General features: G+C 44.0%; 1 protein-coding gene across 3 annotated transcripts in view; it reads right to left on the bottom strand.

Moving 5' to 3' along the window:
• The window catches only part of RAB37 (RAB37, member RAS oncogene family), a 194,613-nt gene that overhangs the window by 46,569 nt on the left and 121,928 nt on the right, over window positions 1–26,116 (bottom strand). For 2 of the 3 annotated variants that reach the window (XM_069752386.1, XM_069752388.1), the window contains one exon: window positions 17,975–18,016. In XM_069752386.1, coding sequence (XP_069608487.1) covers window positions 17,975–18,016 — 42 coding nt within the window. Of the gene's footprint in view, window positions 1–17,974; window positions 18,017–19,671; window positions 19,783–26,116 lie in introns of all 3 variants that reach the window. The other variant, XM_069752387.1, reaches the window with a different exon arrangement.

Below are 26,116 nucleotides of genomic sequence, written 5' to 3' on the forward strand. Positions count from 1 at the left end.
ACCAAGGAAGGTGACGGGCACAAGGGGGCATTCTTTGCGTCTGGAGGAGAGAAGGTTTTTCCACCAACATAGAAGAGGATTCTTTACTGTTAGGGCAGTGAGAATCTGGAATTGCTTGCCTGAGGAGGTGGTGATGGCGAACTCAGTCGAGGGGTTCAAGAGAGGCCTGGATGTCTTCCTGGAGCAGAACAATATTGTATCATACAATTAGGTTCTGTAGAAGGACGTAGATCTGGGGATTTATTATGATGGAATATAGGCTGAACTGGATGGACAAATGTCTTTTTTCAGCCTTACTAACTATGTTACTATGTTACTATGTATCTATCCAGGATCAGGATCATCACCACTGAGAGAACCTGCTGCTGATCAAGTAAGTGCCTGTTCCCTCATGATACCCCCCCTTACACTGTGCATTGCCTGAGGCCACAGCACCGGGTCAAGCCACCCGTGACATCTCCCTCAAGAGACAGACCCCATTGGTCCGGTGCTGGGTACCCCGGTCTCCTGGGCGTCACAATTGGCGTCACGAACAGGATTCAGCCAGCCCGTATACCGGGTATTGTGTGCCGTGATTGTAGGCCAAAACTTGGATGAAAAATCTTGAAAATTGACTTTATTAAAGAAAATTCCATTTCCCATTAAAAACTATTGAAAGTGACTTTTCCCCATTGGTTATAATTGAGTAAAGATGGCCGCCATCACCTCATAACCATTAGGCACGAGACTGTTAATTGAGCTACGCCATTACCTGAGCCCCAGTCTGACTGAAAAAACTTCAGAATCCGCCATTACAGAGCGCGTGGCGGGCGGGAGCAGCAGGGGGCGTGTCATTGTGGGCGGCACCAAGCTGAGCGCTCTGACGTCAGAGCAAGGGGAAAACCAATCCTGCTGCACAGCGGAACGAATCTACACTATCCCGACGGAAGCGGAGGACCGGAAGGGTCCGGATTAACTAAGGGGGCACAGTATGTCGCAGCACGGAGACGCCGCAGCACCCGGCGACGCTAATGCAGCTGAAAGAGTGTCGATAGAGAGTCCGGTAGCGCAGCGGTGCAAGGAGTGGCGCCCATCATGCCGGTGCTGATGCCATATACCCCGGGTGGCCCATGGCTTCCAATGTATGAAGGTGAGCCTAATACCCTTGACTATTTCAGAGAAAAGATGCTGGCCCATTTTGACATGTTCCCCGTGGGTGAAGTTCAGCGTGTTAGTCTCCTGATGATGCAGTTAAGTGGCCATGCTAAGCGAGAAGTCACAGCATGGGCAGCTGATCTAAAAGGCACTGTTGAACGCATATTTGCTGGATTAAAAGCTACATTTGAAACCACTGCCGGCAGCAAAGCTAAAGTACGATTCTTTAATTGCAAACAAAAAGCTAATGAGGGTGTGAGAGACTTTGCCTTAAACCTGCAGGAAGCCCTTAAATCACTTACACTGGCTGAACCCATTTTTAACACCGGAGCGGATAAACTGCTAAGAGATCAATTTATTGAGGGACTCTACACCCCTTCTCACCGGGGGCATGTGAGTATGCTTGTTTTTAAGAACCCTGAATTGACATTTGCCCAATTAAAGGAGAGCGCTATACGTCTCCAGCTGGCAGAGGCACCTCGGGATCAGGATCCTGCGCAACCCATGGCAGAGGCACCTCAACAACAGGGAGTGCAAGTGACATCAGCTATGTCCGGGGCCATTGCTAAGCCCCTGGGGCCCAGTACTAATGAGGCTCTTCAACAAAAGCTTGACTCTTTAACTGATGTTGTTGCTTCAATGGCTAAAACCATGCAGGAGATGAGAGGACCCAAGATGGAGTTGGCAAACCGTAGAGAAGATGTTCCATGGATGAGACCCCGGAGATACCCGACATGGAGAGGACGACCCGCGACCGCTACCAACCGGATGGACAGCCCATTTGCCGCCGTTGCCAGCAGCCAGGCCACTTTGCACGAGATTGTGATTTAAACGGGAATCCCCTGGGAATGCGGGCCGCTTCACAGGCATGAACTTTCAAGGCCCAACACCCTGGCACGACAGGTACATCGGAGGACGACCCATTATCCCCATCGTGCTGGACGGAATTCCCCTCAACGCTTTGCTGGACACAGGTTCCCAGATTTCATCTATACCGTATATCCTTTATAAGAGGTACTGGGCTGATGCAGATATTGATAAAGGGCCCTCTGATGTTGAACTAGATATATGGGCCAGTAATGGTAAGTTGGTACCGAAACTAGGATTCAGGGAGACGACCATAAAGATTGGTAAAGTAGAATTGAAGAAACAGGGTATAATTGTTGTTGATGTTGACCGGAGGAACTGTGAACCAACTGTATTGATAGGAATGAATGTGTTAGAGAACTGCTTTGCCGAAGTTATTTCTGTCTTACAGCAAATTGCTGAAACTGCCCAATCCTACCAGCAGAGAGTTCTCCGGAGGGAAATAAAAGTATTGATGTTAAGGCAACAGGTAGAAGTTGCAGGTGGAGAAATCGGCAGTGTGAGGGTAAGTGATCCAACGTCTATTGTAATCCCACCAAAAACAGAAATGCTGGTATGGTGTAGAGCAGCCACTGGTACTAAGGGACGAGATTATCAAGCCTTAATAGAACCAGTGTACACCGACAGCAGGCCCACTATACTCACAGCACGAGGGGTAGTCGAGGTACACCGGGGACGAGTGCCGGTACGACTTTTGAACTGTGGAGAGGAAGAGGTCACTTTGCCAAGGTATGCTACAGTGGCAAAGCTGTATACTGTTGACAACAATGTCATCACAACCATTGAGCCCTTAGAACCAACCTGTCAGGTGGAAGTCAATGGCTCAGATGGAGAATTGGAGGATTGGTGCCAACAGCTACACGTGGGCATAAATTCAACACCTACCCATCAAAAACAAGGGGTGTATAGGCTAGTGACGGAATATGAACAAGTCTTCAGTAAACACCCATTGGACTTTGGACGGATAGAAAGGGTAGAACACACAATCCCCACCGGTGACCATCCCCCAATAAAAGAAAGATATAGACCCATACCGCCCGCTCACTATCAATGTGCAAAAGATATGCTGAGGGAGATGAAACAGGCCGGGGTAATAAGAGACAGCTGTAGCCCCTGGGCGGCCCCTCTAGTGATTGTCAAAAAAAAGGACGGAACCATGAGAATGTGCGTAGACTACCGGCGGATTAATAGCATCACCCATAAAGACGCCTACCCCTTGCCTAGGATAGAAGAGTCCTTGACTGCTTTGAAATCTGCTAATTATTTTTCCACCTTATACTTAACAAGCGGGTATTGGCAAGTCCCTGTGGCTGAGAGAGATAAGGAAAAGACGGCATTCACCACACCAATGGGTCTATGTGAATTTAATCGCATGCCATTCGGACTCTGCAACGCATCCGGTACCTTCCAGCGGCTGATGGAATGCTGCCTCGGACACAAGAACTTCGAGACCGTTCTCCTGTACCTAGATGATGTGATCGTCTACTCAAAGACTTACGAACAACACTTAATAGACCTGGCAGAAGTGTTCGAAGCCTTATCCAGGTATGGCATGAAAATCAAGCCATCCAAATGTCACCTTCTCAAGCCAAAGGTACAGTACCTGGGACACATCGTGAGTTCGGAGGGAGTAGCACCGGATCCCGAGAAAATAAGCGCCATAAGGGATTGGCCAAGACCTACCAACGCAAAAGAAGTGAGGCAATTCCTGGGATTGTTGGGTTACTATCGCAGATTTATAAAAGGATTTACCAAGTTGGCAGCACCCTTGCAAGACGCCTTGGTAGGGCAGACGAAGAAACCTTCAAACCGAAACCCTCCTTTTCAGTGGAACGACGAAAGGGAAGACTCCTTTGAACAACTAAAGAAGGCACTAACCGGAGAAGAGGTTCTGGCATACCCAGATTACCATCAACCTTTCATCCTCTACACCGATGCCAGTAATGTGGGACTAGGAGCGGTGCTGTCACAAAAGCAAGAAGGTCGGGAGAAAGTCATCGCCTTTGCAAGTAGAAAGCTCCGGCCAACTGAAAGAAATTCAGAAAAATTACAGCTCCTTCAAATTGGAACTACTGGCAGTAGTTTGGGCTGTGACTGAACGTTTCAAACACTATCTGGCCGCTGCAGAATTTATTGTCTATACTGACAACAATCCGTTGACCCATCTGGACACAGCCAAATTAGGTGCGTTAGAACAGCGATGGATAGCCCGGTTATCCAATTACAACTTCAAGATCAAGTATCGAGCAGGTCGCAAGAATGGAAATGCCGATGCCCTATCCCGGATGCCACACTTGAGAGATGTAGAAGAAGAAACGGGGGAGCTTGAAGAAATTGAACTACCAGCCTTCCATCATCCCAAGGCAAAACATCATCAGTCAAGTACCTATCAGAAACAACAAGAGGTGAATTTTAATCCGTTAGCACACCATAGATGGGCTGACACCCAAGACAGCAATCCGGCTGTGAAGTTGGTGAAGGAACTGTTAACTGAGCAAAGTGCATATCCCGATGAGGATGCCCCAGAAGAGACGCATCAACTCTGGAAAGAGAGAGGCAAAATGTTCCTGTATCAAGGGAAGCTCTGTAGAAGGTACACCAATCCGAAAACACATGAATTGGTTTGGCAGATTATCGTGCCTAAACAAGATGTCAAGATGGTCCTCGAAGCTTACCATAATGGTGCTGGTCACTTCGGTTGGAAAAAGTTAGAAGTACTTCTAAGAGAAAGATTTTATTGGGTCGGGATGAGAAAATCAAATCAAACAGTGGTGCAGAAATTGTGGCCCGTGCAACCTCAGAAGAAACGATCAAAAGAACCAAAGAGCACCACTGCAGCCCATAATCACCAAACAACCACTTGAACTTGTAGCCATGGACCACGTGAAGTTGACACCAATCCGGTCCGGCTATGTCTATGCCTTGACCATCGTGGACCATTATTCACGCTTCTTGGTAGTAGTACCCGTAAAAGATCTGACAGCAAAAACAGCAGCCAAAGCGTTCCAAACATACTTTTGTAGACCCCATGGATATCCGGAACAGGTTCTCACCGACCAAGGTACAGCCTTTGAATCAGAGATCTTCAGAGAATTCTGTAATATGTATGGTTGCAAAAAGATCCGGACGACGGCCTATCATCCACAAACAAACGGCTTATGCGAGAAGATGAACCATATTGTAATAGACCTACTAAAGACTTTACCTGAGACAGAAAGGAATCAATGGCCAGAGAAATTGCCTGACTTGGTGGATCTGTATAATCATGTCCCGGTGAGCTCCACCAACTGCACCCCAGCTTACCTTATGCGTGCAAGACCCGGCCAATTACCAATCGATCTAGAAATGGGAATTCTGAAACCAGACGCAGAAGTTCAAGACTCCAATTGGGATATCATACGGCAAAAGCAGTATCGCCAAGTGCAAGAGAGTGTGGAAAGAAGCCTTCAGCAAACTAGAGAAAGACAAGAGCGAACTTTCAACCAGAATGCTCTAGCGACCCCATTAAGACCGGGTGACCAAGTGCTCAAGAGAAATCGTCGAACCAATAAACTAGACAATCAGTGGGAAGCCGTACCCTACACAGTTTTACCAACAAGAATGGATAATCCTAAAATGTGTCTCATTAGCAAAAACGGAGGCTTAACATCTGTACTAGTGTCAAGAGACAATCTTAAATTATGTCCGGAAGCATTGAAAGAGACAGAAGTTGTCCAGCCAGAACCAGAAGTTATTCAACCCATGCAGGTCCAACCAGTAAAGGAAAAAGAAGAGGAAATGTATCACACCTGTATAGGAGACTTTCCCAAAACCCTACTAACATACCATGGTGCAGTAGTGGTTCCCATGGTGGCCTTTTACCCAACACCGAACCAAATACCAGAAGTCCCAAGACAGGAAGAGGCTGACTCCGTACTACGGGAGGTTCCAGGCCAGGAAGAACAGATTCCTGACAAGAGTAATCCCATTCACGGTGGACTTGCCAACTCCATAGTCGTGGAATTATCTTTAGCAGAGCGGGCAGATACTACATCCGCAGTAGACAGTAGTACACCACATGAAGAGACACCGCTATTACGTAGATCACAGCGTAGTACCCAGGGTCAATTACCGGCCAGGTATGCGGATTACCAACTATAAAACTATAGTCATTGTTATCATTCTGCAACGTTTAAGCCCAGTACCTACAGAGACTTGTCTGTATGAACTTATTGCATATTCTTGAACTTTTTATCAGCCCGGAGGCACTAAATCAAAGCTCCGGAAAGACTCCTTTTTGAACTTTGCTTTTTGCTCTTTTTGAACTTTCTTTAGACTTTATATTGGTAACTCCGTTGGAAAAATGGAACTAAATTCTTGGACACAAAGTGCAGTGCCTTTCCTAGTACCTTCAAGGATAGAACTGTATTAATGGACGCTATTTGAAGTGACTTTTTACAGAACTCTATTTTTGGTTCCTTGAGTGGTTTTTGTAACTTTTCATTTTTAAGACTCTGTACATATTAATTGTTATTTCAAAATGTTATCGTCCCACAGTCCCAGAGTACTGTTCTTTACTAAGGGGGAATGTGGCACCCCTAGGGGTATTTGCCACAAAAACAGTTACTGACACTAAATACAAATACTATAATAGCAAGACTGCACTACCACCTCCGGCCAGAAGGGGGAGCTCCAGAGACTCCCCTTGATCCATTCTGGTCTGAGAGAAGAACTGGCAGTTGGGCTAAGGAGCTGAAAGTGAGAGGTCATACAGCTGAATTTCTAACAGCCCTATGACGGTTTCCAGGCCCAAATCACCGGCCTGAGGAGAAAATGGACGGAGAAAAAGGACATTGTGAGAACCGGGTAGCATTAATCACTACCCAGAACAGGCGCAAAGACGGATACCGGATCCGTGGCTGTATTCATTATATATAATACAGCAACCGGAAAAACGTGAGGTGATATCAGCTTCACTAGGGCCGGACGCAGCAACAGACACAGAGTTCAGCGGTACTCCTGAAGGGGTTAAGCCGATAAAAGGACTCGGGTTGCCCGTCGAACCAGGACCCGGAGGGGACAGATTGGGCCGGCAGCCAGTTCACATACAGCAGCAGGGCCACACAGAAACTGCGTACAATAAGAGGCGAAGACCCCGGCAGGGTCAAAGTAACTCAGAGTTCCTATACAGACTCCGGTGACAGGACTGGTTGTAAATCCCTTTATGTTGAAGTAAACTGGCAAAACGTTTCAGTGCCTCAGACTTTCATTTGGACAATAGCTATCTATCCAGGATCAGGATCATCATCGCTGAGAGAACCTGGTGCTGATCAAGTAAGTGCCTGTTCCCTCATGATACCCCTTAACTGTGCATTGCCTGAGGCCACAGCACCGGGTCAAGCCACCAGTGACATCTCCCTCAAGAGACAGACCCCATTGGTCCGGTGCTGGGTACCCCGGTCTCCTGGGCGTCACATTATAAAGTGCTGATTCCAGGGTTTTTTTTTTTGTTTTTTATATCCTCATCATTAATATATACAAGCATAGTGAACAATTAGATTTTTTTAGTCACTTTCATGATCTTTTACTAGAACTATTAAAAGTTATATTTTATGTTTTTTTCACTCCAATTGGAAGAGTCCACTCTTTTGGAGAAATCAGCCGTATATATTTCCAGTCAATTATACTATATATGGGTGTTTGAGGGACATTATACTGGGGGGCTGTGTTGCATATCATACTATGTGGGCTGTCTTGGGGGGACATTATACTGTATACAAGGGCCTGTGTGGGCCATTATATTGTATGCAGGGCTGTGGTGGTGACCATAGTATGTAATGTGGAACTTATGTGGATATCACACTGTATGGGCAACTGTGGTGACCATCATACCGTCAAGTGGGGGGGGGGGGTTACAGTTTGGAGAGGGCAGCCTGGTGGGCAATGTGAGGTTATAGCATGAAGACACAAAATGAATATGGAGAGAGGTGAGCATGGCAGAGGACAGTGTGGCAATAGAGTGTAAGAGAAAACAGTGGAGGGCAGACAGTCATGATATGGGGCCGTGGTTCATAAGGGTTGACGGTGTGGTGGTTATAGCCAATAATGGTAGACAGTGTGGAGGCCATATACCATAGGAGACTAATTTAGGGAGTAGTATAAACATTTTTATGCAGAGGGAATTTTAATAACACTTATTTTTAAGAGACCCATATTGGGATGTGCTGCACTAGAGGAGAAGAGGGAAGTCTGCAGAGACGAGCTGTGGCTGTGTCATCATGGCATCTACACAAGATGGAGACAAAAAGAGACTACTAGTGATGAGCGAGTATACTCGTTGCTCGGGTGATCTCCGAGTATTTGTTAGTGTTTGGAGATTAAGTTTTCATCGCCTCAGCTGAATTATTTACAGCTATTAGCCAGGCTGAGTACATGTGGGGGTTGCCTGGTTGCTAGGGAATCTCCACATGTATTCAGCCTGGCTAATAGCTGTAAATCATTCAGCTAAGGCGATAAAAAAAAAAAGTAATCTCCGAACACTAACAAATACTCAGATCACTCGAGCGTCCTCGGGAAAACCCGAGCAACGAGTACACTCTCATCACTACAGACTACTCCTATCTGAAAAAAATCACCATAAAAAGGTACTTGGATGTAAATATTTTTGTTACTTAACTTCAGTGCTGTGGTTCCTGTATGGTTCAGTCTAATAAATGACTTATAACATCTCCAAGGATCTCCTTACCATTGTTAAGGACATACGGTAATTGGAGTTGTAGGTTCAAGAAATACAATTGTATCTGGGGCTGACTTTACATTAAAATTGATCGCTACACTGTGCTTGGTTCTTGTATTAATGTACCGATGGTGGTTTTGACGATGCATTCATGCACTGGTAATGGTTCTGGTGATGTAGTCATGTACAGATGGTGGTTCTGGTAATGTATTTATTTACAAATGATGGTTCTGGTGCCATATTCATGTATTATTGATGGCTCTGGAGTTTTATTTATATACTGAAGATTATTTTGGTTTCATATTAAGCACCAGAGCCATCATAAGTACATTAATACAGCACCAGAACCACCATCAATACATGAATATATCCCTCGAACCACCATCAAATTTTGTGGGTCTGACAAAATTATAGGACATCAGAGATGAATATCAAGATTTGTCCCTTGTATTCTGTAAATAATGCTCAAATAAATTATTCTATATCAAACTTTGAAAATGCACTCCCTGTTAAACCTCGCCATTATTCTTTTTTTTGTTACCTTCACTGGTATTTTTTGGTGAAAAAGGTAATATTTCTAGTGTAAGTGATTATTATAGCTTGTTACCTAACCTATCAGGTGGGGTGGTATATTAGGTGTCCTGTTACTTTAGTCTCTAATCTTCGGGGCGAGGGGGCTACACTGGCTTCATCTCCTTAGGGCACCAAAGTACCTTGAATTGGCCCTGCCCTAGGGAAGTTGAACCTGTGATTGCTTATACAACATTTTTGCAATATTGATCTCTTATGAAGTCCAGCTGTAGGCTGGGCTTCATAAAAACACAAAGATGGAGGCGGCGAGGGTCTAATCCCATTGAATAAGACTCAATGTACAGACATGCAGCTGTTCAGAAGAAACTGAAGGTCAGACTTGCATCAGTGCAGCAGATTTCACGGCAGATTTTGCCACAGGAATAAGCTACTGTGTGATCGCACACTTAAGCATGCATGTAAATAAGGAAGGACACAGATTACAGGATGGATCTCTGCGCACATTGCTCTCCACGCATACATGATGCAGATTTAGCATGTTGTGTCAGCAAGTTTGATTTTTGTTCATATGACCATCAATCTGGTGGTTTCATTTTCTGGATTTTATTCTTACTGAGAAAAAAAAACAACAACTTTTTTTTAACAGCAAAAACATTGCTTGTGCATATGCTCACATATTGAAAAAGGTCATACTGCCACCTGCTGGCTACTTGGAAATCTATACTGCCTTGATTTTCTTAGCTCAGTTAGAGGCAGCACTATATCATTATCATATATCCACTCCTGGGGCTGGATGGGTCTCACAAATGTTGTCTAAGATTTCTTAATTTATTTAGATGTCATTATATAGTAAATGGCATGTTCAGTTCTACGGTGTTTCGAGATAAATGGCCTCTGTGGAAGGCTATAAAATAGGAAAATATCTAGAGATTAACAAGAACATTTACGAGAGCCTGGTCCAACGGCCAGATCAGTAATTCGTGGCTACCGGGTAAGAGCCCTGCTAACTGCCTCCTGTTCTGATTAGTTGGTCCAGCGCCACGCACATATGACAGATTGAGGCAGGCCTATGAATCACACGTTTCAAAAACCTGACCTGCACATCCAAACATAGACTCAGTGTGAACAGGTGCTGAACCTAGAGTCGCCAACTCGTATTTAGTTAAGTAAATAAGGCAGCACACTGCAGCGCTAAAACATGCAAACTTGAAAACACGAAATTTGAACTCCACAGAGAGAGAATTTTAGTCTAAGAAGAGGTTTCACATGCTCCCATTCAGATGGAGACGTTTATTCTCAGCGAGGTAAGGCAAGCGTAGGACCTGGTATAAGAGAGATGCCGTAAAGATGCTACCAGGTACACATAAAATTGGCCATTTTTATGCGCTAAAAGCTCTCATTTTTCATATTTCTAGTGCAGTAATGCAGTTCAAATTTCGTGTTTTCAAGTTTGCATGTTTTAGCGCTGCAGTGTGCTGCCTTATTTACTTAACTATGAATCACACGTTGTCCCAGGGTGGAGGCAGTCAGTTTGCAGGGCTGTTGTCCAGCAACCACATATCTTTTTGATCACCTCTAAAAATACTAAATTACCTGTTGAATTCCCTACCGCTCTGGCATTACTGCACAATAGTTCCTTGCCGATTCTGCACGGATGATCTATCAAGCATGTACATGACCCCTATAATTGTATTTACTAGATTTTATAAAGGGTCATACTCTAGTAAAACTCCTTTGACTTTTGCTTTCATTTTGTGCTACTGCAGCTCTTTTGTAGGATTGTACAAGACTATTGGACAGGACTATTCGCTCCACACACACCAATACGTCTGGTGTCCCATGACCATCACCAGATGTCCTACTTTGGACCTCTTGGTAGGTACTTCGCACTGAACACGATGAACGCCCCACACAACCTGTCATTTGTGATAGCTAGACCACTAGATCATAGTAACATAGTAACATAGTTAGTAAGGCCGAAAAAAGACATTTGTCCATCCAGTTCAGCCTATATTCCATCATAATAAATACCCAGATCTACGTCCTTCTACAGAACCTAATAATTGTATGATACAATATTGTTCTGCTCCAGGAAGACATCCAGGCCTCTCTTGAACCCCTCGACTGAGTTCGCCATCACCACCTCCTCAGGCAAGCAATTCCAGATTCTCACTGCCCTAACAGTAAAGAATCCTCTTCTATGTTGGTGGAAAAACCTTCTCTCCTCCAGACGCAAAGAATGCCCCCTTGTGCCCGTCACCTTCCTTGGTATCAGGGAGTCTTGAATTTGTCAAATCTGCAGAGATCCTTGAACATGTCCATTTTTTCTTTGTCCACTACATTATCATGCAGTAAGTACTATTTAGTTGCCACTTATCACACCTGTTGGCAGGCACTAATATAGAGAGAGAATAGCAACCAATCAGTGATCAGGGTTTTAGTGTTATGGCCAGTCTGTGTATTAACTTTATGCAGTTAGTTACATCATATTCAGCATAGTGCGAAATACAGAACTAAAACTTCATCTTTATTACTTGACGAAACTGGGGTGCCTCTTAACCCCTTAATGACAGCAAAAACGTCTCTTAACTGACCTAAGATATAAAGGTACCTTCACACTGAACAACTTTCCAACGAGAACAACAGCGATCCGTGACGTTGCAGCGTCCTGGATAGCGATCTCGTTGTGTTTGACACGCAGCAGCGACCAGGATCCTGCTGTGACATCGCTGGTCGTCGCTGAAAGTCCGGAACTTTATTTGGTCGTCAGGTCGGCGTGATTCGTCATGTTTGACAGCAAAAGCAACGATGCCTGCAATGGTTTTCAATGGAGCGAACAACCAGCGAGAACAATAAGTACGTCACTGGATCGCTCCTGCATCGTTCTGCTGCCGGTGTTTGACGTCTCCTAGCGACCTAAACAGCGACGCTGCAGCGATCGGCTCGTTGTATATATCGCTGCAGCGTCGCTAAATGTGACGGTACCTTAAGAAAATAGCCTCCCCATACAGGTGACAATCCAGCAGCTGTCGGCTGTACACTATAGCTGACAACTTGCTGCATCAGCCACGATCAGTGTTTGCACCGTCCAAATCTGTTTAACCCCTTAGGTGCTGCTGTCAATAGTGACTACATCATTATTAATGGTTAACAGAGTGTGGGGGCTTCCTATTTAACCAAATTGGTGCCCTCAGATCTTGATTGTGTGGTCCTGATGTTTGCCATGGCAATTCATGACCAAATAGTGGCCTTAGAGTCTGATTGTTGTTGTAAGCTGTTCAAAAGTTAGAGGCATTTAGGTGGTAAAAATGCACATTTTCATTCCTATCATGCCACTTTGCATTAATTCCTGTAAAGCACCTGAAGAGTTAATAAACTACCTGACTGCAGTTTTCAATATGTCAGGGGGTGCTGTTTTTAAAATGGTATCAAGTCTGGGGGTTTCCCAATATACGAGACCCCTAAAGTCACTTCAAACATGGATAAGTCCCTAAAAAATAAATTTTGTAAATTTCCTTGAAAAAATGAAAAATTGCTGCTACATTTTTAATCCTCCTAAAATGCTAACAAAATAAAATAACATTTTACAAATGGTGCTGATGTAAAGCCGACATGTTGGGAAATGTTATTTATTAATGGTTTGCTGTGGTATGACCATCTGGATTAAAGGGATAATCATTCAAAGTTTGAAAATTGCTAATTTTGTAACATTTTTCTCAAATTTTTGATATTTTTTATAAACAAAACATATTGACCAAAATTTACCATTATCATAAAAAATAACGTGACACGAAAAAACAATCTCAAAACCACTGGGATTTGTTGAAGCGTTGCAGAGTTATTACCACAAAGTGACACTGGTCAGATTTCAAAAATTTGGCTCCGTCACTAAGGTGTTAATGAACTTGTTCCATCTTAAAGATACCTAATGTCTCCACCAGAAATGTTCCTCCACCCAAGGGTTGGTTTAACTTTGTGCTGTAAATTAATATTAATCTGTCAGGTGAGCTTCACCATGCACTGTCCCAACTGCGCTTAATTTTCAAAAAGTAACAACTGGTCAAGACGGTGTAAAAACGCCAGTAAAAGAAGAGAGCAATGAGGCGCTTGGCATGAGTCCGGAGACAGGTGAGAGACTGTGGGGCTTTTTTTTTTTTTCTTTTTTTAAATAGTAGTAGAGTACTCTGGAGACCCAATGAGTCCCATGTAGAGGGCCAATAATTTTAGTTGCTTTCCGATAACGGGATCGTGCACAGCCCATGACAGCACCTGATGAGAGAGGGGATCCACCCATTAAGAACAATAAACCTACTGAATAAAAGGGCGGAACCTCTCCTCCGCATAAGTTGGGTTTCAGAGCATGAGAGGACCGCCATCAAATATCATAATTCTTAACAATACACCCAAATGGAGTAGTGCACACCAACTAGTGATAAAAAAAAGGAAGGAGGGAATGTAAGGGTGCTGTCATGGGCTCTGTAAAATCCCAGTAACCGTAAACAACTAAGATTTGTCCCCTTCTTCCACGACAACGCCACCTGAGAGATTTATATAGAACAAATTGACTTTAGGGGAGGGATCACCACTTGTAATACCCTTCTCCTGAGGGATAGATAAGCAGAGGAAGACAGATCAAGTCGATAATGTTTATAGAGAGTGGATGAGAGGACCATGTTGCCGCCTTACATAGCCAGTCAATAGACACTTCTGCCTTCTCTGCGCAGGAGATCGCCACAGCCCTGGTAGAATAAGCCTTCAAGTTCTCTGGAACTGACATTACTAGAGAAGTAGGCTAACCTAATGGTCTCCCTGATCCATCTGGCTAGGGTACCCCTTGTCACCTTGAGGACTTTCCTAATCCCTTGGAAGAAACACAAAGCCTCACTCTTCCTCCACTGTTTCATCACAGCCAAGTACTCTACCAAGACCAGTCTAACATCTAGAGTGTATCTATGCTCTTCTGCATTTTGTGGATTATTAAAAAAGGAGGGGAGAATAATTTCCTGGCTTCTATGGAATTTTGTGGCCACTTTCGGGAGATAGGATAGTCTTAAGACCAGGGAACCGGTCAGCAGGATTATGCTCCGTAACTCACAAACAGTGTCAGGTTGGCGCCTTTATACTGATTAAAAGGATACCTTGGTTGATTAAATCCTTCTTGTGGTAGTTGTTTAATATTTATTTTCAGTTTCCAGTAAATGAAATTCTCTAGCTTCAGGGCGGGCCTGTGTGTGTGTGTGTGTGTGTGTGTGTGTGTGTGGTCTTCATGTGGTGCTCTGCTTACATATTCATCTGTATGGACTTATGGCAGGTCGCTAATTCCTCAGTGTCCTGCCCCCTTCTTTTACATACTCGATATCTTATGGTTTAAAAAAAAAAAAACATTCATCTTGCAGGCGCCGGCGCTGTAGCATAACTGGATCTAGGATTTCCAAATATTCATTTTATTGAGTAATATTAAGTTCTTCAGAATTTTTTTTCTCTCAAAATGACGCCAGCCACACCTGCGCAGTAGCATAATTTGGAACGCAATAGATGCTACTGCGCAGGCGGCATTTTGCTAGAGGAAACAAAAAATCTGCACCAAGGCAGTAGCATCTATTAGGTCGCAGATAGAACTGCCAGTGTCTCGGAAGTCCCCCGGCAGGTGAGCCAGACCTGGGCGAGTCCTATTCCTCTGCATACCATCCTTTATCCAGTCCCCTCAAGGACAAGAAACCAAACTGATGCAGAGGAGAGGTACCGCTCTTATTCGGTAGTTTTCCTGTCCTTGATGGGCAAATACCCTCTCTCATGTGTTGCGGTCATGGAAGAAGGAGAGAAAAAAAAAAAAAGGGGGGTGGTTCAAACTTGACACAGAAGTCTGGAGGTCACTGGCTGCAAACTGCTGAATTGTGACTGTGTGCAAAAATATATATTTTGCGTGTGTAATATATAGGTGTTATTTATGTTTATTTATGCTTGTGATTCTGCAAGTTGACAGACATGCCAAATCCTAAGGGTATGTGCACACGCTGCGGATTTTGCTGCGGATCCCATGAGTTTACAGTACCATGTTAACCTATGGGAAACAAAATCTGCAGTGTACATGCTGCGGAAAAAAACGCGCGGAAACGCAGCGGTTTATATTCCGCAGCATGTCAATTCTTTGTGCGGATTTTGCTGCGGGTTTACACCTGCTCCAATAGAAAACTGCAGGTGTAAAGCCGCAGCGGAATCCGCAGTAGAAACCACGATAAATCCGTTTTTCCAAATTCACAGCGGAAAAATCGGTAGTCCTCCACAATACGTGTGCACATACCCTAAAAGGTGTACACATGCGCTGCTAGGATTTAGCTCTGCTTGCTAGATCGAGACGGTAATCACAAGATCACTCACCTGCAGTTTGCAGACTTCTGGACATGTGCCAACTGATTGTTATAGTTTTTCATTGTTATAGGTTTCAACTGAAGGAAGCAGGAGGAGAGGTCAGCCAGCACATGTCCACAATTTTGCCCAGGGCACCATTCTGACTGAGGCCGGCCCTGGTGATAGTGGACTAATGGTACTGAAAGGTAGTGAAAATCCATGTACCTGCAATCACATTTTCCTATAGTCTAATCTGGCTCTTTGAGTGTTATGCTATAAATATAAACAAACTTTTCTATACTGTATTGCTATACTAGAGAATATCTGGGAATAAAAAATTGAAAAAAGTATTTAAAAAAGGGACTATCCGGGACTTTATTCTTTCTACACCACATGTTTAAGAACTAACAGGGAGGTAGTTGCTAATTACCTGCCTGTTGTGCCCAGCGCCAATCTCTGCCAGCACAGAGCGGTCACAGACTGCTCCTGATGGGAATCATGTCGAGCGGGCAGAGAGGTGCCGGCTGTCTCGTATCCAGCAATGCAATCCACTGGCCTCTAACCTTATTTTGGGTCATTTCTGCCTAAGTACAACATTACTACAATTGCCCAAATAGGAGGAAATGTCCGAATGACACCTGCACTCAATGAGCGATTAGGTTTTCACAGTAGAAGGTTTTAACATTCTAAAAAAGGAAAGATTAAAAATATTGTATGAGATTTAAAAACCACGGCTGTTTTTTTTTTTAACCACAAACTATAGCACGCTTGTCTTGGGAAGTTTTCAATCACAGCCACCTCATGGCTTATTTGTTCCTTTGTTTGGTTGCAGTGTCACCTTACATGGTTAAATCCGTATACATATGACAATACCATGTGCACAGGCCTAGCGGGAATCTCCATAGTTCAGGACAAACCAGTAGATACTTTATAGGTTTCGAAAATTTGGCATGACATGCTATAGAGTAAGATTTTTATAGGCATCTTTTTGGGATCCATATGCATGGCACCCACAGAGGGCTGGATGCATGGGGCCCTACATACAATACTTAATTGCCTTTTATTCTTGGAATTATTCTATGCGGCAAATCAATCTTCCTGCAGCCTATTCGTGGGAAAAAGCTTTTACAAATAGGTTTGTGACTATTAGAGGAGGAATATCAAACTTACTCTGCAGTTGTAAAATAAACACCAAATCCTTCAGATTTCGCTACAGGAAGCCTGCAGAATTACAGCAGATTTTCAGTGTGGATTAGCGTACAAGCTGACGTGTTGTACAAATCAAATAAGCAATGCTGGTCAATTTCTGCTGCAGATAACACCTCATCAGAAAGGTATTTGTTATGATCCGGTGACCTTGGAGCTGCATGAGAACTTTCACTGGAGAAAGTGGCCACTATACTGACCGCAACCCTGAACTTAACACCGCAACTAGAAGCAGCCGTGGAGTGTACCTAACACACCTAGACACCTCGTCACAGCCGGAGGACTAAATTCCCCTAAAGATGGAAATCGGAATACTATCTTGCCTCAGAGAAAATCCCCAAAGGATAGACAGTCCCCCACAAATATTGGCGGTGAGTCGGGAGAGGAAAAAACATACGCAGGCAGAAAAAAACAGGATTTAGCACAGGAAGCCACTCTAGCTAGATAGGACAGAATAGGACAGAGTTCTGTGCGGTCAGTATTAAAACCCTTCAAAAAATCCACAGCAGAATATACAAAAACTTCCTACATCCAACTAAAGATGTAGGAGTGTATATCTGCAACTCCAGTGAAACCCACCAGACTGAGAAAACACAGACAGTCTAATCTGGACAAGAGAAAAACAAACGAACAGTACTGAAAATAAGCACACTGCATGTGTGCCACAGGAAAAGAAACATACACTTATCTTTGCTGAACTGGCAGATAAGCAGGAGAGGCCAGGCAGAGATCCAACACTTGAATATGTTCGACTCCCCTCAGCGGCATGTCTCACGGCTGTTTGTCAGCTGCAACACATGCCGGGATTGCCTAACAAACAGGCCACCCCTGAATGTGATACGGCTGTCTAACAACCACGAAACATGCAGTGGCGGGGACTCAAACATATTATTCGTGCACGCAGAAGACATTCGGATAGCACCTGAGCATGCCAAGATAACACCTTATCCCAGAACGCTCCCTTCATCATACTCAGAAATCCACCTCGTAGGCCTTGAGTAGTTTTGTGGCCATTTTAGTGGTATTGTCTTACATTGTCTGGATCCTGAGCAGTCACCCTGACATCACAGAAAGGACACAATGGGGTTTGATCTGAGCTTGTCATGATTCTTGCCTAAATCAGACAAACCTTTGTTATAGTAAAGTGTGTGGGAGAAGGTATAATTCCCTTACCTGTAACTTCACATTCATTCCATCCACAGTAACCATTTTATTCTGCGAAAAGAAGATGATGTAGAGAGAGTGAGGGCTGACAATATGATCACAAACAGTGCGCATGCTACAAATAAGAGGCTGCTATCAGCATGAAAGCTGCAGATGTTATACAGATCATTTGTCCCATAAGGATCTTGTATACCAACCAGGGTGGCATCACGCCACTTATTTTGGGGGCGGTTTTCTGGTTCAACTATTTCAAAAGTCAATTTGAAGCTTTTTTGCTTGGCACAGAGATGCCACCAGATTTGACCTGTAGCTTTTATCCAGCGCCATGTGCACTATAGGAGTGTTGGCCCATTGAAATGAATAGGAAGCGTACTCCGTATTTGAAGCAGTTTATCAATATCTATTTTGGAGCAGAAAACGCTATGAATCTATGTGTGTGCACACTGGGCATATGCTCAGTGGATTTTGGGGGGGATAGAAAATCCATTTCATGTTACAGTAGCAGTGCACGACACTTTCTATTTATTCCACACTTCCTTAAAAAAAAAAAAAAAAAAAATCAGAGCGCTAAAGCAGATTCATTTATAACGTGAATTTTTCTGATTTGATTTCACTCTTTGCAATATAAAATGGGAGACAAAGCATTTTTTTCTGATGCAAATTTCACAGTGGAAAATCTGCAGCATATATGACCCATGTGCAAACAATTTATATCCCTAAAAAGTCCTGAACGCCAACATATTATATTTTTAATTTTCATGTATATAATAAAAATTTCATTTTTAGATACAATGGCCCCAAAAAAAATATTCAGTGTAAAAGAAAAGTTCATGATTAAATTCATATCGTGAACCCAACTGTATCAAGAGTAGGAAATTAAAACACATGTCAAATAAAAGTAGTAACCAGATCAAATTTCTGTATGATGAGAAAATTAACTATGACAGTCGGTAAAATCTGCCAAAGGCCCTCATGAGCCAGTGATCTTATAACCATTCCTTAAAGGGGTATTCCCATCTCCAAGATCCTATCCCAATATGTAATAGGTGTAATAATAATGTTAGCCAATACCTCCAATTATAAATGTAGTATAGTTTTCCTGATTCGCTATGTCGCTTTCCTCATGTGCAGACATTGCAGGACCTTCGGTATCCATGGTGAGGGCCGCTAGCAACTAACTGTCACTGTAATCAGTGGTCGTAACCATGGATACGTAAGGTCCTGCAATGCTTGCACATGAGGAAAAAGGCAGAGAATCAGAAAAACTATACTATATTTACAATTGGAGGTATTTGCTAATATTATTATGGTACATCTACTACATATTGGGATAGGATCTTGGAGATGGAATACCCCTTTAATGTATTTGCAGTGAGAAGGAGCTATTAACACAGTTCATAAACAGTGACCAGAGACAGAAGAGCAAAAGGCAAAGGAAGCACACACCGAATTGCATTTTACTAAAGTGAGATTCAAAGATTTAAATATACAGAAGTAAAAAAAGAAAAAAAGAAACTGGAGTTCAAAGTAAAAGACCAGCAAGAAGACCAGAGATCTTCTAGAAGAAACTTAATGTGAAGTAAAGGGAAGTTGTGATGTCAGAATTTCGCTGTACTACACACAAACTGTACAGATATGAGAGCCAGAAAGCAGATTAGATGCTACAAGTTTCCTAAAAATCAGATGACTCAAGTGGGAACTCTCACCCGAAAATCAATGCCCACAGTTGCCAGGAATGCGCCTGAGAGAAACGCCCCATCTTTAAACTGGACAAGAAAACACGTCTTTCCAACACCAGAATCTCCTAGCAGCATAACCTGTGGGACAAGTAAATATTTGTTACCGTGACCTATACACCATGGCACTAATGCTGGTAAATCACGGGACCTTAAAGGGAATTTGTCACCACATTTGACCTATCTAACCCATTAGTTTGGGCATACAGGTTATAGACTGCAGAAAATATCCTCCCTGTATGTCTCCTATCCAGAGACGTAGCTAAAGGTTCGGTCCAGGAGGGGGTGTTGACCGCACTGTTAAATAATAAAAAAAAAAAGTCCTTTACAAAGACGCCATATAGTGACCATTTAGTATTAAATACCATATCAGTGCTGCAGAACATATAAGAGATCACATTGCAGTTACAGATGGTGACGTTCACTTTTCCCATCTGGCCCAGACTGACATGACAACTTCTTCCAACCAGGACTCGGCAGAAGAGATAACAGACATTTCACGTCTTACATTTTCAGCACCGTCCCCAATGGGACTATTCCCACCTGCACAAACTCCTTATCCTGCTGATACCCACTGCTGAGCCGCTGCTGCCCTATGTGTCCCCGTTACTGCACCTACTATGTGGTACTGTACCCTCTAATTCTCCTCCCATTGGAGCCCTAGATTCCCATTTCATTGCAATAGTAAAGTATGAGGTTAACAAAAGTGCCCCACAAACACTAAGATACCACTACAGTTAATTCCTCCACAGTACCCTGCACACGCACTTTATGATGACCCTACTGTACCCCACCCCTCAACTGCCCTGGAAAAGTATGGTGACCCAAACAAAAGTATGATCCCTAACAGTGACCCCCACACAGCTCTCCATGCAGTATAACGGGTTTACATACAATATGATGGACCCCCCCCACAGTCCGCACAGCATAATGCTCCCCCCCCCCACAGTCCGTACAGCATAATGCACCTCCCCCCACACAGTCCTCAAAACAGTTTTATGGCCACCATTATGGTAAAAAAAACAAACAAAAAAAAACACAATACTCACCTCTCCTACTCATTCCTCTGCTGCTCATACTCTGAAGTGTTGCACATCTCAGCGTAGTGGGCCCCATGTAGTGACGTCATAGCACTGAGGCGTCAGATGTTGAGGAATAATGATGGAAGAAGTGTCAGCTGACGCTCCCTCCTCGATCACAGTTTTAAACTATATAAGCAAGTGCCGATACATTGGAACTTGCAGGGGTGGTGGCTCAATGCTGGCACTGGGCCCCACCGGCTCACAGGTCACATAGCGGTCTCACGGCAGTGGAAGGAGAGTGTCTCCCTGCTCTGCCACACTGTTTAGCTGCAGTGCGTTGCACTCGACGATATGGTCAAAAATTACGTAGCGTAGCTCCAGGTTGGCCCCTCAGAGAGCAGGGCCCAGGGCGGCTGCACCCTCTGCCCCCTGGTAGCTACGCTACTGCTCATATCAGATGTCTTGTTCATAAATTATCTTTTCTTTTTATGTAAATGACCTCTTCCAAGCTATGGGGAGGACGCTGCCGGGTAGATAACCTCTAGAGGCAGAGAAAATTAATTTGTCTTCGTGCAAAAAAATTTTTTTTTTTCAGCTCTCAGGCTATGTGCCCATGATCAGAAGATAGTACGGTTTTTGATGCACCCACCATTCAGAGATGGCCTTAGGTTAGTGCCCTCATTTAAATATGGATTGAAAATGAATTTTTCTGCAGTTACAACACTTTGGTGCAGACACATCTGCTCATCTAAATGTGGATGTTTTTGTGGCAAGTGCTTCTGCAAGTCCCAATCAGATAAATGGGACAGCTGCAGAATTATGCAACATATCTGCCTGTAAATTCTCCCTAAAGGAACCAGTTGTTAGGATCAACCCTAAAGGTCCGGCTAGTACACACACTAGAAAATCCTTCACCATTTTACTGGATTTGTTTTTACTTTGTCACCTTCTCAATGTCTAGCACTAGGACTTTTCAGAAATTCAGGGTGCGGTTCCGTCTTGATCTAAGTTAGGGGAAATAGTGAGTGGATCAGGTTCCACTCACCCCATCCCACCCAACCTCTGCCCCAATCAGCATTGGACTGGAGCACCTTGGGCCCACCAGAGAAAATCATTCTTGGAGCCCACTATGTAGCTACATAGAAGTAAATACAAGTACACCAATTGTGCGGTAAAACGCGCTCATATTAGGGTATAATATAAGGTAGTACACGTGTTAATTATGAAGCAATAGCTGGGGTAGCCCCCCACAAAGAACATAAAGTAGCCCCTTCATAAAGTACAATGCAGCCCCCTCACAGAAAATAATGCAGCCCTCATAGTATAATGCAGCCCCCTCATAGAATATAATGCAACCAGCCTCAGAGTATAATGCAGCTCCATCATAAGGTATAATGCAGCTCCATCATAAGGTATAATGCAGCCCCCCATAGAATATAATGTAGCCCGCTCAAATGGTATAATGCAGCCCCCTTCATATAGTATAATCCAGCCCCTCCCCAGAATATAATGTAGCCCCCTCAGAGTATAATGCAGCCCCTCACAGGGCATCATGCTGCCCCCCTCTTAGAGTATAACACTGTCCCTCCCCCATAAGGTATAATGCTGCCCTTCTTCATAGGGTATAATGCAGCCCCAGAACTCACTGATATATATCTACTGATAGAGATAGATATATATTTCTCTCTAAATATATATATATATATATATATATATATATATATATATATATATATATATATATATATATATATATATATATATATATATATATATATTTTATATATATATAGATTTTATATATATAGATTTTATATATATAGATTTTATATATATAGATTTTATATATATAGATCTTATAGATATAGATTTTATAGATATAGATATATATATAAGATAGAGATATCTCTCTCTCTCTATATACATATACACACACAGTACAGACAAAGTTTGGACACACCTTCTCATTTAAAGATTTTTCTGTATTTTCATGACTATGAAAATTGTACATTCACACTGAGGGCATCAAAACTATGAGTTAACACATGTGGAATTATATACTTAAAAAAAGTGTGAAACAACTGAAAATGTCTTATATTCTAGGTTCTTCAAAGTTGCCACCTTTTGCTTTGATGACTGCTTTGCACACTCTTGGCATTCTCTTGATGAGCTTCAAGAGGTAGTCACCGGGAATGGTCTTCCAACAATCTTGAAGGAGTTCCCATAGATGCTTAGCACTTGTTGGCCCTTTTGCCTTCACTCTGTGGTCCTGCTCACCCCAAACCATCTCCTTTGGGTTCAGGTCTGGTGACTGTGGAGGCTAGGTCATCTGGCATAGCACCCCATCAAACCCCCCCAGCCTGGAGGTGTGTTTGGGGTCATTGTCCTGTTGAAAAACAAATGGTCCAACTAAACGCAAACCGGATGGAATAGCATGCCGCCGCAAGATGCTGTGGTAGCCATGCTGGTTCAGTATGCCTTCAATTTTGAATAAATCCCCAACAGTGTTACCAGCAAAGCACCCCCACACCTCCTCCTCCATGCTTCACGGTGGGAACCAGGCATGTAGAGTCCATCTGCTAACTTTTTCTGCATCACACAAAGACACGGGGTAGTTGGAACCAAAGATCTTAAATTTGGACTCATCAGACCAAAGCACAGATTTCCACTGGTCTAATGTCCATTCCTTGTGCTCTTTAGCCCAAACAAGTCTCTTCTGCTTGTTGCCTGTCCTTAGCAGTGGTTTCCTAGCAGCTATTTTACCATGAAGGCCTGCTGCACAAAGTCTCCTCTTAACAGTTGTTGTAGAGATGTGTTTGCTGCTAGAACTCTGTGTGGCATTGACCTGGTCTCTAATCTTAGCTGCTGCTAACCTGCGATTTCTGAGGCTGGTGACTCGGATAAACTTATCCTCAGAAGCAGAGGTGACTCTTGGTCTTACTTTCCTGGAGCGGTCCTCATGTGAGCCAGTTTCTTTGTAGCGCTTGATGGTTTTTGCCACTGCACTTGGGGACACTTTCAAAGTTTTCCCAATTTTTCAGACTGACTTTCATTTCTTAGAGTAATGATGGCCACTCATTTTTCTTTACTTAGAATTTGTATTATGGCAAGAAAAAAAGCAGCTAACAGTCTATTCAGTACGACTATCAGCTGTGTATCCACCAGACTTCTGCACAACACAACTGATGGTCCCAACCCCACTTATTAGGCAAGAAATCCCACTTATTAAACCTGACAGGGCACACCTGTGAATTGAAAACCATTCCCAGTGATTACCTCTTGAAGCTCATCAAGAGAATGCCAAGAGTGGGCAAAGCCGTCAAAGCATAAAGGTGGCTACTTTGAAGAACCTAGAATATAAGACATATTTTCAGTTGTTTCACACTTTTTGTTAAGTATATAATTCCACGTGTCAATTCATAGTTTTGATGCCTTCAGTGTGAATGTACAATTTTCATAGTCATGAAAGTACAGAATATCGTCTCATTTAAAGATTGTGTCCAAACTTTTGGTCTGTACTATCTATCTATACACACATACATATACAGATACACACATACTATATATATATCTATCACACACGTATATAGTATATACCATATATACTCGAGTATAAGTCGAGATTTTCAGCCCATTTTTTGGGGCTGAAAGTCCCCCTCTCGGCTTACACTCAAGTCATGCCCAGGGGTCGGCAGGGGAGAGGGAGCGGGGGCTGTCTAGTTATACTTACCTACTCCCGGCGCGGCCCCTGCTTCTTCCAGCGCTGCATCTTCTTCCTGTATTGAGCGGTCACATGGTACCGCTCATTACAGTCATGAATATGCGGCTCCACCTCCCATAGAGGTGGAGCCGCATTTTCATGACTGCAATGAGCGGTAACTGTGACCGCTCAATACAGGAAGAAGATGCAGTGGTGGAAGAAGCAGGGACTGCAGGGACCGCACCAGGAGCAGGTGAGTATACGGGGAGGGGAGCGCTGCGCGATATTTACCTGCTCCTCGTTCCGGTGCGGCTCCGTCTCCAGCGTCCTCTGGCTGTGACGCTCAGGTCAGAGGGCGCGGTGACGTAGTCAGTGCGCGCCCTCTGCTGAGCGTCAGTGCTGGAGACGGAGCCGCACGAGGAGCAGGTGACTGTTGAAAGCGCCGGCGTCCTGAGCAAAGAGAGGCGAGTATGTGATTTTTTTTTTTTTTTATTACAGCAGCAGCATTATATATTGCACAGCTTTCTATGGAGCATCTATGGGGCCATTATCAACAGTATGGAGCATTCTATATGGCACAGCTTTCTATGGAGCATCTATGGGGCCATAATGAACGGTGCAGAGCATTATATATGACACAGCTTTCTATGGAGCATCTATGGGGCCATAATGAACGGTGCAGAGCATTATATATGGCACAGCTTTCTATGGAGCATCTATGGGGCCATAATGAACGGTGCAGAGCATTATATATGGCACAGCTTTATATGGGGCCATAATCAATGGTGCAGAGCATTATATATGGAACAGCTTTATATGGAGCATCTATGGGGCCATAATGAACAGTGCAGAACATTATATATGGCACAGCTTTATATGGAGCATCTATGGGGCAATAATGAACGGTATGGAGCATCTATTTTTATTTTTGAAATTCACTGGTAGCTGCTGCATTTCCTACCCTAGGCTTATACTCGAGTCAATAAGTTTTCCCAGTTTTTTGTGGCAAAATTAGGGGGGGGTCGGCTTATACTCGAGTATATACGGTATATATTACATACATACATCAAAACAAAATACTTGCCTCTCCTCCTCGCTCCCACGCTGGTTCCGGCAGTGGCTCTGCTCAGATGTCAGGAGCTGCGCTGCAGTCGCCCTCGCACACAGCAGGTACGCGATGAAGTGACACCATCGCGCACCATTTCAGAGGTGAGGAAAATGATGAGAGAGGGAGCATCATCTGACGCTTTCCTTTGTTAATGCGCACTGGGGGGGCGGCGCTGGCGCCAGGTACCCCTGGCTTTCCGCCTCATAGCGGCTGCATGGGCTGGGGGCCCCTGAGGCAGCAGGGGCCCTGGTCTGCGGGCCCCGATAGTGGGCAGTTTTAGCTGCAGCATGCAGCAAACACTGTCCGCTATTAAAGTGAAATGAAGTCACTCCTTTCCACGCCCATGGGGGCGAGGGGAAGCGTGAATATTCATTTCACTTTATCAACGGGAGCAGGCTTAGGTTTCTTGTCACCCGCTGCTGCTCCGCTGGCACCGGGGGCCTCCATAGCAGCTGCGTGGTGTGCCGCTTTTAACGACAAGCCACTGGCTGGGGGCCCCTGGAGCAGCGGGTGCCCTAGGCAGCTGCTGGCACTGTATGCCAGCAGGTGTCAATGCCTGGGCCGACCAGAGAATCCTCCGATTCT

Source organism: Ranitomeya imitator, chromosome 2, assembly GCF_032444005.1.
Source record: "Ranitomeya imitator isolate aRanImi1 chromosome 2, aRanImi1.pri, whole genome shotgun sequence".
NCBI classification, from domain to species: domain Eukaryota; kingdom Metazoa; phylum Chordata; class Amphibia; order Anura; family Dendrobatidae; genus Ranitomeya; species Ranitomeya imitator.